Source organism: Crinia signifera, chromosome 9 (assembly GCF_055691185.1).
Source record: "Crinia signifera chromosome 9, ASM5569118v1, whole genome shotgun sequence".
Lineage (NCBI taxonomy): Eukaryota > Metazoa > Chordata > Amphibia > Anura > Myobatrachidae > Crinia > Crinia signifera.
The window spans coordinates 19,559,346-19,571,793 of NC_139225.1; the positions used below are offsets into that span (position 1 = coordinate 19,559,346).

The following is a 12,448-nucleotide window of genomic DNA, read 5'->3' on the forward strand; positions in this document are numbered from 1 at the left end:
ATGAGGCTACTGCAAGCAGGAGCTCACCAAACATATTCTGAGTACAGCGGGCTAGTGGAGATCCTCGAGGTGGGTAACGGTGGCATGTGGGAATGAATAATGTGAAATGGAGGCACCGTTGCATTATGAGAACTGGGGACATTTTGTTGCATAAGGTGAACTAAAGGCATTGTGTGGAGAATGTGGGGTGCTACAATGTGGCATAAAGTGAACTGGGTGCACTACAACATGGCTTAACTATGGACACTAGAATGTGGAATACTGTAAATTGGGGGCACCTCAATGTGGGATAATGTGAACTGGGGGCACTACAATATGGCATAATGTGAACTAGAGTCATTACCATGTGGCATGGTTTGAAATGAAGGTACTACAATGTGGCATAATAAGAACTGGGGTCAACAATGTGGCATAATGGAATTAGGGGCACTATAGTGAGGCATAATTTGAAATGAAGATACTACAATGTGGCATAATAAGAACTGGGGGACTACAATGTGGCATAATGTGAACTGGGGGCACTACAATGTGGCATAATGAAATCTGCGGGTACTACAGTGAAGAATAATTTGAAATGAGGTACTAAAATGTTGTATGATGAGAACTGTGAGCTCTACAATGTGGTATAATGTGATCTATGGCCAGTGAAAGAGGAGGTAGGGCGGACAGAGGCACATGTCTGCGTTCTGCATCATTGCACTGCAGTAAATGGCACGTGGACGCTGATAAGATGGACAATAAGTCGCGGCCATAACCACTTTGTGCGTGTGAAGCTTATTACATTAGTTAGAGAGCGACTGGAAATGTCTTTCTCCACCAAAGTGGAGAATGGAGGATGAAAGAAATGTCCCATGAAAGTGTAGGATGAGACTGAAGGCCAAGTATGGATTGGAAATGGTTGTAAAACAATTGTCACAGTCTAGATCCTACCTGGAGATGCCCTTGTCCTTTTCATGAAAAATTATAATCGAGGCAGGGGAATAGCTCAAAGAACGGGCAATGGGACAAAAGAAAACAAACATGGGACGTAGATGAGCCGAAGGTTGAGAAGAACTTGCTTCCTAGGTTTAGTCCTGTAATTGTGGTATCAGAGGGAGGTTTGAACATACTCAAATCATTTTCAGATGCCTTTTAGAAGAGCCCTTCTGTCATCTCTCCATGTACTAACCAAAAGGGGTCTTCAGTTACAGAGAGAAGGGGCCCAGTAGAAGATGATGAAACGCAACCGGGCAAAACATTCAACTATGATACATCCTACAACACACTGCGTTCTGTGGAAAGTTATTCAGATGTAGGAATGTTTTCTCATAGAGATTTGCAAATTTCGGTCTCTGTCCCACCCTCTGGACCAGGTAGGACTCATTGCTTGAAATGGATGAAATAACATTTGAAGGGGTTGGGATCATTTGGTCTATTGCATTATGGTCGAAAGTCATTAGGTCGAATCCATTAGGTCGACATGCTAAAAGGTCGACATGACTCTAGGTCGACATGGGAAAAGGGCGACATGATTCTAGGTCGAAAGGTCATTAATTAGTTCGACAGGTCATTAGTTCGACAAGGTCATTAGTTCGACATTGTCTATGTCGACAATCACAAGGTCGACATGGGGTTTTTCACTGTTTTTTTACCTGAATGTCAACACAGTCGACATGGACACAGTTTAAAGTGCACTGCATCCCCTCGCATCGCTCGCTGCGCTCGCTATGCGTTGGGCACGGTGCCTCGCTACGCTCGGCACACTATTTTATTCTCCCACCACGCCCTAGTGGATGGTAGGGCATGAAATACCGCCTGTCGGCACATGTTGGCTCAAAAAACAGTGAAAAACTCCATGTCGACCTTGTGAATGTCGACATAGACAATGTCGAACTAATGACCTGTCGAACTAATGACCTTTCGAACTAGAATCAGGTCGACCTTTTCCCATGTCGACCTAGAGTCATGTCGACCTTTTAGCACGTCGACCTAATGGATTCGACCTAATGACTGTCGACCATAATGCAGTAGACCAAATGACCGCATCCCCATTTGAAGGGGGTAATTCCACCTTGTGATAAGGATGAAGAATTCTAATGCTATTAATGTTTGCCCTATGGCGGTGTACAGTGGAGGCAGACAATTTGTAGCCCAGGCCAAGTTTTAACTGTTGTCATGGCAGCACCTGGGCACTTCCTGTGGCAGACATTTTTATGTGGAGCAATACTCACTTCAATGGGAAAATACAGAATTGGGGAAGATTTCCATGCAATGTTTCCGTGTTACTTTGCTGTAGGGATTTATGACCACCATACATATATCATATTCTGCTTACAGGTTTCCAGTGGTCCCAAGATGTTCTTGCGGCCTTTGGCAGTCTCCCTGATTTTAGCCCTGAGGAAGAGAGGGTCCTAGTACCGCTGGTTGGACCCCTGGCAGTAAGCAGTCTCAGTCCTCAGCATCTGCTCTCATGAGTCTCATTCACACCTATTAATACTTGAATGCACATTGTCAGTATATCACCCTGGTATCCTTGTGCACATTATTCTCTCTGTAAAGCTATCACCTGTATGGCTCGGCTAGAGTCTCTGCAATTACTCGAACATATCCACCTATCTCCCACAGACCTCCCGCCCTGTGCGTGTCAGGGACTACCTACTGGCCTTCCAGAGGCAGCCAGGTGCTTATCTGCGGACACTCACACAGAAGCTGAAGAGTGTGGGCAGAGGGGATGTGGTACAAGCCATGCACCAACAGAAAGAGGCCCTCTGCTGGCTGGGTGAGAATCATTCTGACCACTGTGACTTCTAGCCCCCTGCATTCTCTGCTTCAGACGGGTGGTACCACTTAAAACACCCACAAAATGGAAGATAAAGAAATATAAACAATATAAAGCAGCCTCAAACAACATGAATAAAAGGTTCATAGTCCTTCTAAATGAAATAGAGTGAACTTCAGTATAACCCTAACTGAAGCAGAACCCTAAAATAAAGTCAAACAGGGGAGGCAGCCATTTTGTGGCCTATACCAGAGTTTCCCAAACTCCATTAGAGTCCAGATGGTTAAATTAAATTGACTGAGGTACTATAATTCACTTGTGCTCAAGCATGGACATTCTTAAAACCTGGACTGTCATGGCGGTGTTCGGGAACCTCTGGCCTATACCAATCATCCTAATGAATGGAGCCGGTTGGTTCTAGAAGAACGGTTGCCGCTTGTACGGCACAAATTACCTCAGTGATGTCATAATTTCCTAGTAAAACAATTGGTTCCCAAATAATGAAGATGGATTCCGACTACAAAATGGCTGCCTCAAACATGGAAGGCAAGGAGTTGGCTCTAAACCAGGCATGTCCAAACTATGGACCTCCAGCTGTTGTGAAACTACATATCCCAGCATGCTTTGCAACCATTTTAGCATTCCCTAATAGCAAAACTGTGGCATGGCATGATGGGACTTGTAGTTTCACAACAGCTGGAGGGCCATAGTTTGGACATGCTTGCTCTAAACAAACCCATGCCCTATCAGGAAAGCCCCAGTGGTCCGTACGGTGCCACGTGTTTCGATCTCATTGTTTCCATCTGGGTTTACAGGTCCAGTGTTACCGGAAGAGCATCTGATAAAAGACATCGTTCCTTCTCTGTGGGTGCCATTGACAACAGCGCTCAGCATTTCTCACCCTGAAGGTAGGAGGTGCCACCATACTGCTTCCTGTGACCTTTTAGCAAGGTCACCAAATGGAGAGATAGATGCCCCTCCCCCCTGCTATGTATGATGTGGTTTCTTCTACAGGACATGATTGGCGGCTGCTCGCTCAGGAGATAAACATCCCCCGTCATCATATTGACCTGTGGCAGGAAAAGGAGAGGAACCCAGCAGAGGTGGTGCTGAGAACATGGCAGGTAACCAGCCATTCTACTAGGCGGCCATAACAGAGAACCGGGACATCCAAGACTGGACTTACATTATATTCATGTGTCAGCCAAGGTGCTATAAAGAGCACCCATTGTCTGGTGGAGGCGGCCATTCCGCACAAGAATCTTCCGGCATCTGGTGTCAGGTGAAAAGCACAGGCAGGAGTTTTTCTAATATTTTTGGGTGTCCCTGTCGAGGCCTAAGCACGCGGACCCCCCATTTAGTGTAGCGCGTCCTCACGCATAGCTCGCCGCGTTTTGAGCTTTACAGCTCCCAACCGGAGTTCAAGTGGACGGTAAATCATGAAAATGCCCCAGAAGTGTGAAAAACTCATGTTGATCTTTTCACCTGTCAACCGTTGCCACGTCAGCATTATGGTGTTGACCTATTGCTTGTTTACACAGACATAAGCCATCCAGATACCCAATAACCTATACAGACCTGTAATGATTCATCCAGTTGCTATGTGCGCGATTTCCCACTTGCACGCATAGCGATATTCAGGTATACATGTATAGTAATGTCACATGACCGCTATATTACCTCCGCCCCATTTGTGCAGTGTGCAGTGTTCAGGTGACCTGGCATCTCTCTAATGCTTTTTCTCTGCCTGCAGGTGAAGGTGAGCGAGGCGACTGTGGGACGTCTCTTTGACCTGATGATAAATTACAGAGAAGACCTGGCCGCTATGTTGTGATATTCACGGCAACCTCTTATCGACTTGTATATGACGTCATTCTATGGACTGAAAAAGTCCTCTATAATGGTAATTAAACAGAAAATAAAAGGTTTTGTCTGGAGCACTTTTATTCTGGACTATACACAGAGGGAACACTAGAATAGAGCGTTAGAAGTCGTAGCAATGGTCTCCTGGTCCACGGACAATGGAGCGGTAAGTTCCTGTGGAGCGGTAAGTTCGGGGCAGAGGTGCATCGTCAGAACGTAGTGGTTAGACAACACTGTGCGGGGTGCCGACAGGAACGGCTACTATTCCCGCTAGAGTCCAGTGAAAAAGCCGTTCTGAGAGGGATCAGTCCTATCTGTCCGGCTGGCTTTTACCCCTTTGCCTGGAAGGGGAGTGGTAGAATACTTTGGGGGGTAGCGTATGAACAGCCGGTCTTCCTCCCTCTTGATCCAGCGCAGGAGTTTGGTTATGACGTTAATGGCGCCCACTTTGGTCACCAAGGAGCTGAACGCAGTGTACAGCTCAAACTTGCTGGTAACCTGGGGAAAGAGACAAAGACCATGAGCCCAAAATACCTTGTATGACAGCCTGTCCCACATGAAACCGATCAGTACTGAGCTACAGACCAGCATGTGCTGGAAGCACTGAAGCAGAAGCTTTAGTAAATCTCTCCCATAATATTTAGCAGCCCAGTGTCTCTCATTCGTGCACCGGCTTTCTCCCCAATATTTAACCCAACCAGAACCCTCGAAACAGAAGATAAATCACCCAGGCCAGCAGCGTCTCTTTTTCAGCCACGTGGTAGATGAGTCGCAGCGGCCGCACTGAGCTGTGGATGCGGCAGTGGAGGTATCGGTACAAATCAAACAGTCTCTGCCTCTCCTCCTGGCTGCAGTACGGACCGTCCGGCTCGGGGCTGTGGGGGGAGAACACAGGTAAAGGGTTATTACAGTCCTCACAGAAATGTGGATGGCCCTTACTGGATTGGGTGCAGGAATGGACAATCGATGTTCCCTTTTATGCGTATGGCCAAACCGGACCTCTTAGTTGGGTCAGATGGGTCACTCTCCATGCTGCTCCTGTTTACCAACAATAAAAACAGGCTGGAGATCATGTGGTCCACCCCCCCCCCCCCCTCTCCAGCCAATTGGAACCTTCTACCAACAAAGCTTCAAGAAAGGCGTCAGACACGGTTGAAGAGGTTCTGACCTCAATCTACAGGTGGCCAATTGCGGGCCACGACTGGATCATTAGGCTATACGTGACGCACCTTCTGGCTTCACTACAGCTTGCCAATGGCAGGCATAAACGAACACAGAGGCCTATAGCAGTTTTCTTCTGACCGCGTTTGCCGACGTTCCTGCTAATTGCCCTGGTGATTACAACAGAGTCAGTATCAAGTGTCTCTTTGGAGCGGGCACCCAACGGGAATGGACACACTGACCAGCAGACTGCACCATCATCTCTAGGACATAAGACTAACGTGGAGAGCTGAGGCAGCCTTCAGACACTCCGGATCTACAACTGTAGCTACAGGGAGAAGCTGGCCATATACAGGTGCGATTTGGACACTTTTCACCCGATTCCGATGGGTTAAAAGTAGCCAAATCGCAGGTGTTTGACATGCACATCGGATCAGAGTCTGTTAAAAGAGTCTGTTCTATGCTTTTATTACACTGTTTGCTTAAATACTCTTATTATTGATGCGTTTAATTTCTGTTTTAACAAGTCTGAGATTGGACCTACTACACATCCGACCTTCGACTCGGACTGCAGCAGGAAATGGGATCGGATGCAAATTCTCCCCTCAGAGAAGTCGCAAAAGTGTATGGGGGTCCTATAGAACAGAGAAACCCCCCCCCCACGGCATTCCGAAGTCAGTTGAGGCATCAATATAAACATTTTGATAACTCAGGTTGCCGTATGTCAGCAGACTTAAATACCTTGTAAATTGTGGAAGTTGTCGGTAGGTGTCAGGGATGTCCAGGGGTTTGTACACAAAGTGCAGGAGCTCAGGGATCCCCACGAGAGAGACGCTGTACGAGCAGCTCCGGAGAGCCACGGCCAGGGCCTGCAAAGAGTTCTGCACCTCCATGGCCTCCTGGATCTTCCTCTTGCAGTCAGATACAGCATAGAAGGATTCCTTATCTGTAGACAGTAGCACCAAGCAAACGGTGCACTCGGGGTCCAAGTAGGAGATATAAGCGTAGAAGTATCCATCGGGGTTAAACCGAGGGAGGCAGATAGGAGTCCAGATCTCACCTGCCTGGAAGGCAGAGGAGGCCCCGATAAGGTTGAGCAGGAGGTGGAGGTCAGCAGGATCCAGGCGGCAATCCTCGATGACCGCCCGCTCCTGCACTACAGTCACAAGCTGCTGATCTGCCACCAGTATGGAGAAGACCAAGTTTGGAGTGATGGCCTTGGTGAGCATGGAGCTGAGGGAGTCCCGAAGTGGGCTGGGTAACGCCACGCACCTCACGGCGCCCAGGAGAAAGCCAGGATCGGTGTCTAACAAGTCCAAGAGGCTGTCCAGGATCTTCTCGGAGCCGGCGAGAAGGCGTCGCAGGTCGTAGTTCTTCTTGCGCTCAAATATCCGAGCGACGCTGGCCTGGGTGAGCATGCTAATGATCTGGAAGTAAACGTACTGTAGCTCCCGCCTCAACTGCTCCTCCGACTGAGGGGCCCGGGACACAGACACCAGCACCAGCGGACCTTGCTGGAGGAAGACCACCTTATGTTTGTCTGTGGGAAAAAAAGCCAAAGAATCAGTTCTCACAACAGGCATCCCCAATGACACAACATCACGGTTAGCCGCGATTATCACAGCGGTCCTTAGGCGACACAGTCAGACAGATAAATGTATCTTTTCACAGTCATCCCACACCAGACAGGGGTGATAATTCAGACCTGCTCGCTAGTCTGCGTATATTAGCTGCCTAGCTAGCAGATTAACGCCGCCCCGCCGAATGCATGGCCCCCTCACGGACCAGATCCCCTCACTACACAGCGAATGGCTGTGTACCCTTACACATTCTCTCGCAAGCGCCTGCACAGATGAGAAATCATTGCTCACCATCGAATGAGTTTTCCTCCGTTTGCACTTCTGGCAAATTAAAAGGGACAAAACCATGTGCACTGCAGGGGGGCAGATGTAAAATGTGCAGAGAGAGTTCGATTTGGGCGAGTTATTTTGTTTCTGTGCAGGGAAAATACTGACTGCTTTATTTTTACACTGTAATATAGACTCACTGAAGTAAAACCCCACCCAAATCTAACTCTCTCTGCACCAGTTACATCTGCCCCACCTGCAGTGCACATTTTGTCCATTTGAGAAGGAATTTGCCAGAAGGAGTGAACCAGAATAACCCACTATGTCACAAGGTTTTGAATTGAAGTAAACATGACACCATGAGGTGTTTATCTGTGTATTGCCCATTTAATACGTTGGTGCAGCTTGCTCTTTAAGATTGTGAGTGTTAACTGTGGGTTTTTTTCCCTGTCCTATGGGGATGTTGGGGAAAAAAGCTTGATGCTAGGCAGATTTAGCACCTCTCTTATCGGCTTCACCTTCCTAAATCTTTGTGTATACTGCATTGGTTCAGGATTCCGGCGTCGGGATTCTGAACGCCGGGATCCCGACCGCCGGGATTGTAACTGCATCCCCAACAGGTATTTCCTTAAAATAGTTTTTTTCTTAAGAAGTCATGGTGTTGTACCTGTAGTCGCAGCATAGCAAGAAAAAAACATGTGGTATAAACCAGACATCCCTGCAGAGGACACATCATTATGGGAGTAGCACCTTTGCTCTGGGTAATGCATGCATGTGCAATGGGGTCTCAGAAATCTTACTCCATGCTTAGATATGTTAAACCCCTTAACCCCTGCACTGGGAGCACCAACAGTTAAAAAAGTGCGTGTTATAGTGCCATTTGCTTTGAAAATGCTACGTGAGGTAAAATATGCCAAATACAAAATTATATATATATATATATATATATATATATATATATATATATATATATATATATTTTTTGATTGTGTGGGATATAAGGAGATATAGGTGGCAATTCAATTGCCCGCAGAAATTTACATCAGGCTAGTTGACCGCAGCTATCCGACTAGGTGCCGCACTTATTAGGGATTTTATTCAGGAATCTGTCGAGGTACTGAAAAAAAAAATATCCAAGATAGCTACCCTGTTTTCGTGATCGCAAACGCAAGGACACATACATCTGTAAACCCATTGCAAATTCTATAGGCGGTATGGAATTAGCCCAGATTTTTTCCCCGATGCGGATTTCTATAATTTTCTCCCGAAAACACACAGGTTCAATGAAATCTGGGGGCACTCAGCTGCCACAGTCCCGTTCTTGCTCAGGGTTGCTTTCAGGGATTTTGCCCCAGGTGAAACAAAATCCCAGGAGTGGTGGTGGAACTATTGAAGAGAACTCGATCGATGCACCAGAAACATCTTAGGGTACATTTCTGGGAAAGGTTTGTCACATACCTGATTGGATGGAACGGATACAGTTATTGCCGCTCTGGACGAAACTGACCAGCGCCATCATTACACCCATGGTAGAAGACAAGGCCTCCTCATTGCCATAACGGGAGTAAATGGGCTTCCCGGCCTCGCTCAGGACAAATACGTGCTTGCGTTTGGTGCGCCAGCTCTCCGCTGTGACGTCCTCGTCCCGCTGGACAGGGGTCGCTGGAGGGGATACCTCAGTAGTCACTCCTCCAACAACGGAGGAGATGCTGTTAAAATCTCCGGAATCCTCAAATGTATTATCCGTAGAGGCGGAGTCAGTGAGTTCCTTGACGTCATTGTCACATCCTGCAGCTGCAGCCCCGGGATCGGGGTCAGTAAGATCCTGTTTGGTAACACTGGCAGAACTATCTACAGGAAGCTCCTCAGGAGCCTGCCTAAAGTCATGATCTACCGTCACCTCCTTGTGGTTTGTCTCCAAATTTCCATCTGAATCAACTTGCAAAGATCTTGGTAACAAGTGGTCATCGGACACAGCCCCACCAGTTTCCAGCTCTATATGCCCCAATGAATCATCCTGGCCCGAGCCTTCAACCATATCAAGCCTACCCTGTATGGAGACACCATCTGCAGTGACCACCATGTGGTCCATCTGTGAAGCCCCATCTGATGTGACCTCAATGGGGACCTCCTTTAAGTCCTTCAACTCCTCCAAAGTGCTTTGGTCAAGAACATTTGCTGTCTGTGCCTTATCAGCAGCTCCAATAGAGTCTACAGGTTCCTGGGAACTACTCCCGGACTTGTTTTCCCGAATCGGTGTGACCTCTTGTGTTGGAGAGACGTCAAGAGCAGATGTCATTATGGGTGGATAACCAGCACTGGGTGGACTTGCTTGAAGACCTGTGAAGAAACAAAAATAAACCCATTGTCACCAGTGTGTACCTGTACTCCGGAGTATAGATAGTTGGAACATACCATTATACATAACAGCATACCGTTACTTGGGCATAAGTAACTACCATATAATCTTGCCACCAGGGGCGCTGTTCCCTTCAATTGGGAAATAGCAGATGGTGTTACAATGTATCTATTGCCTATATGCCGTATCCGGTTGATAAAGCTACAGTAAAAAGATAGATGGTCAGTAGTAGGCCCAAAATGTTTTTTTTTTTCCCCACTGATTTTTTTGTGTAATTTCTGCCCATATCTAAGCCAAATTAGTACAAATGTCTGCCCTCGTCAAGGTTAGGTTTGATCTTTCGACCCTGTCTATTTTATCGCATGTCGACCTATCGACTATCTTCACTGGAGAGTTATTGCACCACAACCGTATGCAGTAGAGGCAGCCATATTGTACTGCTGAACCAATATTAACCTGAATGCCGCTAATCATCTCAACAGGAACTAGCAAATTTACGATGTGAAGAATCACCTCGTGCCTCCATGAGCAGGCCACAAACTGGACGCCACCTCTAATTATACTGTAACAGGGATGGGGAAACTTCGGCTCTCCAGCTGTTGTTGAACTACACATCCCAGCATGCCCTGAAAGTTTTAGCATGGACAAATAGCAAAGCTGTAGCAGGGCATGCTGGGATGTGCAGTTCAAGAACAGCTGGAGGGCTGAAGGTTCCTCCTCCTTGTAGTAGAACGTAATATATTCTGAGCAGACCCTTGTCTCTCTGTTCCAGCAAGTGTAACTACATAGAAGAACTGTAATTACATACTACTGTACTGCGGACTGACCCGAGATAAGTTAATGCTGCAGATACCACCGATTACTCCGTAACATTATAGCGCACTAACGGGAGCGTTCGTGGTCAGACAACGGCTTTCTGATATTGGCTAAATGTTGCGTCATATTATACTTTTTGGAGAAGTTGCACAGAGACCGATACAGTACATAATAATTAAAATTAAATTTCCCAACATCCTTTATGAAGTGGACAGCGGAGTGTAATAGATACAGCGGGCAGAAGTCTCTAGCAAAAAGTGCATCGTATTGGTGAAAAAGCCACTTGTGGCAGTGCAGCGCGCTATCACCCGGTATTACACACAAATTGGAAACTAACTCTCTTACAAGGCACCACAGCCTAGAGAAGTTACACATACAGTGCTAGCCAGTTGTTCTATGAACAAATGATTGCATCTGACTACACACGAGGAATGTTCTCTATCTAAGACAGGGATGGAGAACCTTCGGCACTCCAGCTGTTGTTGAACTACATATCCCAGCATGCCCTGCTACAGCTTTGCTATTTTGCCATGCTAAAACTGTTGCAGGGCATGCTGGGATGTGTAGTTCAACAACAGCTGGAGGGCAGAAGGCTCCCCATCCCTGATCTAAGAGGTTGTCTCCTACTTCCAGGTCAGCAGTGACCCAACACCTGCCAAAGACAATCGGACAACCTGATATTTCTCTACTTCATATTTTGGTCTCAATGTTCAGTACAACGATTTGACTGACCACTCAATGGGCTGGGATAATTTGGTCTACAGCATGATGGTCGACAGTTATTAGGTCGACACCATTAGGTCGACATGGGAAAAGGTCGAAAGGTCATTAGTTTGACGGGTCGTTAATTCGACAATGTCTAGGTCGACAGTCAAAAGGTCGACATGGGGTTTTCACAGTTTTTTTACCTGAATGTCAACATAGTCGACATGGACACAGTTTCAAGTGCACCGCATTCGCTCACTATGCATCGGGCATGGTGCCTCGCTACGCTTGGCACACTATTTTATTCAAACATATAAAAGTTTGCTCGTTGCGCCTGAGATTTGTGTGGAGCTGCTCTGTTGAATAAAAAGATTTTGAGAAGCATGGATACAAAGCGCTAATGGTAGGGAAGGGGGGTCGGAAAGACAAATGTGGTGGGATAGGAGAGAAGAGGAAAAAAAGAAAAAAGGAACTTAAAAAAGATAAATAAAAAAAATTAAAAATTGAAATAGAAAATATAAATAAACAATAATAAAAAAAAAAATTGCAATAGTATGTTTACACTCTCTTTTTTAGAGTAGTTTGAGTTGGCCTTGACCGGGTTTTTTCAATGTTTTTTTTAGCCGACATGCGGTATTTCATGCCCTACCATCCACTAGGGCGTGGTGGGAGAATAAAATAGTGTGGATACAAAGAGCTGATGGTAGGGAAGGGGGGTGGGTAAGACAAACGTGGTGGGATAGGAGAGAAGAGGAAAAAAGAGAAAAGGAACTTAAAAGGTAAAAAAAAAAAAAATTGAAATAGAAAATAAGAAATAAAATAAAAATTAAAAAAATATAAATAAACAATAATATAAAAAAAATAATAATAAAAAAAAATTGCAATAGTATGTTTACACTCTCTTTTTTAGAGTAGTTTTAGTTGGCCTGGACCGGGTTG

At 46.2% G+C, this 12,448-nt stretch overlaps 2 protein-coding genes across 3 annotated transcripts in view; one reads left to right on the forward strand and one right to left on the reverse strand.

Moving 5' to 3' along the window:
- On the forward strand, positions 1 to 4,699 carry LOC146036802 (uncharacterized). The gene is made up of 7 exons (XM_083160678.1): positions 1 to 69; positions 1,136 to 1,352; positions 2,317 to 2,417; positions 2,605 to 2,758; positions 3,574 to 3,666; positions 3,773 to 3,882; positions 4,512 to 4,699. Exons 1-7 carry the CDS (start codon positions 1 to 3, stop codon positions 4,590 to 4,592), a joined length of 825 nt encoding a protein of 274 aa, XP_083016804.1. The 3' UTR covers positions 4,593 to 4,699.
- The window catches only part of MON1B (MON1 vesicular trafficking associated B), a 19,114-nt gene continuing 11,348 nt past the window's right edge, over positions 4,683 to 12,448 (reverse strand). For both annotated transcript variants that reach the window (XM_083161310.1, XM_083161309.1), the window contains exons 3-6: positions 9,088 to 9,969; positions 6,524 to 7,322; positions 5,349 to 5,496; positions 4,683 to 5,119 (exon numbers count right to left, since the gene is read on the reverse strand). In XM_083161310.1, coding sequence (XP_083017436.1) covers positions 4,892 to 5,119; positions 5,349 to 5,496; positions 6,524 to 7,322; positions 9,088 to 9,969 — 2,057 coding nt within the window. In that variant the 3' untranslated portion in view covers positions 4,683 to 4,891. The remainder of the gene's footprint in view (positions 5,120 to 5,348; positions 5,497 to 6,523; positions 7,323 to 9,087; positions 9,970 to 12,448) is intronic.

What these genes read in the sequence shown, in the direction of transcription:
- LOC146036802 (XM_083160678.1), top strand. Translation starts at nt 1, where the DNA reads ATGAGGCTACTGCAAGCAGGAGCTCACCAAACATATTCTGAGTACAGC. An exon ending in CGCTGGTTGGACCCCTGGCA is followed by an intron (nt 2,418 to 2,604) that starts GTAAGCAGTCTC and finishes TATCTCCCACAG; the next exon opens with ACCTCCCGCCCTGTGCGTGT. An exon ending in CAGCATTTCTCACCCTGAAG is followed by an intron (nt 3,667 to 3,772) that starts GTAGGAGGTGCC and finishes TTTCTTCTACAG; the next exon opens with GACATGATTGGCGGCTGCTC.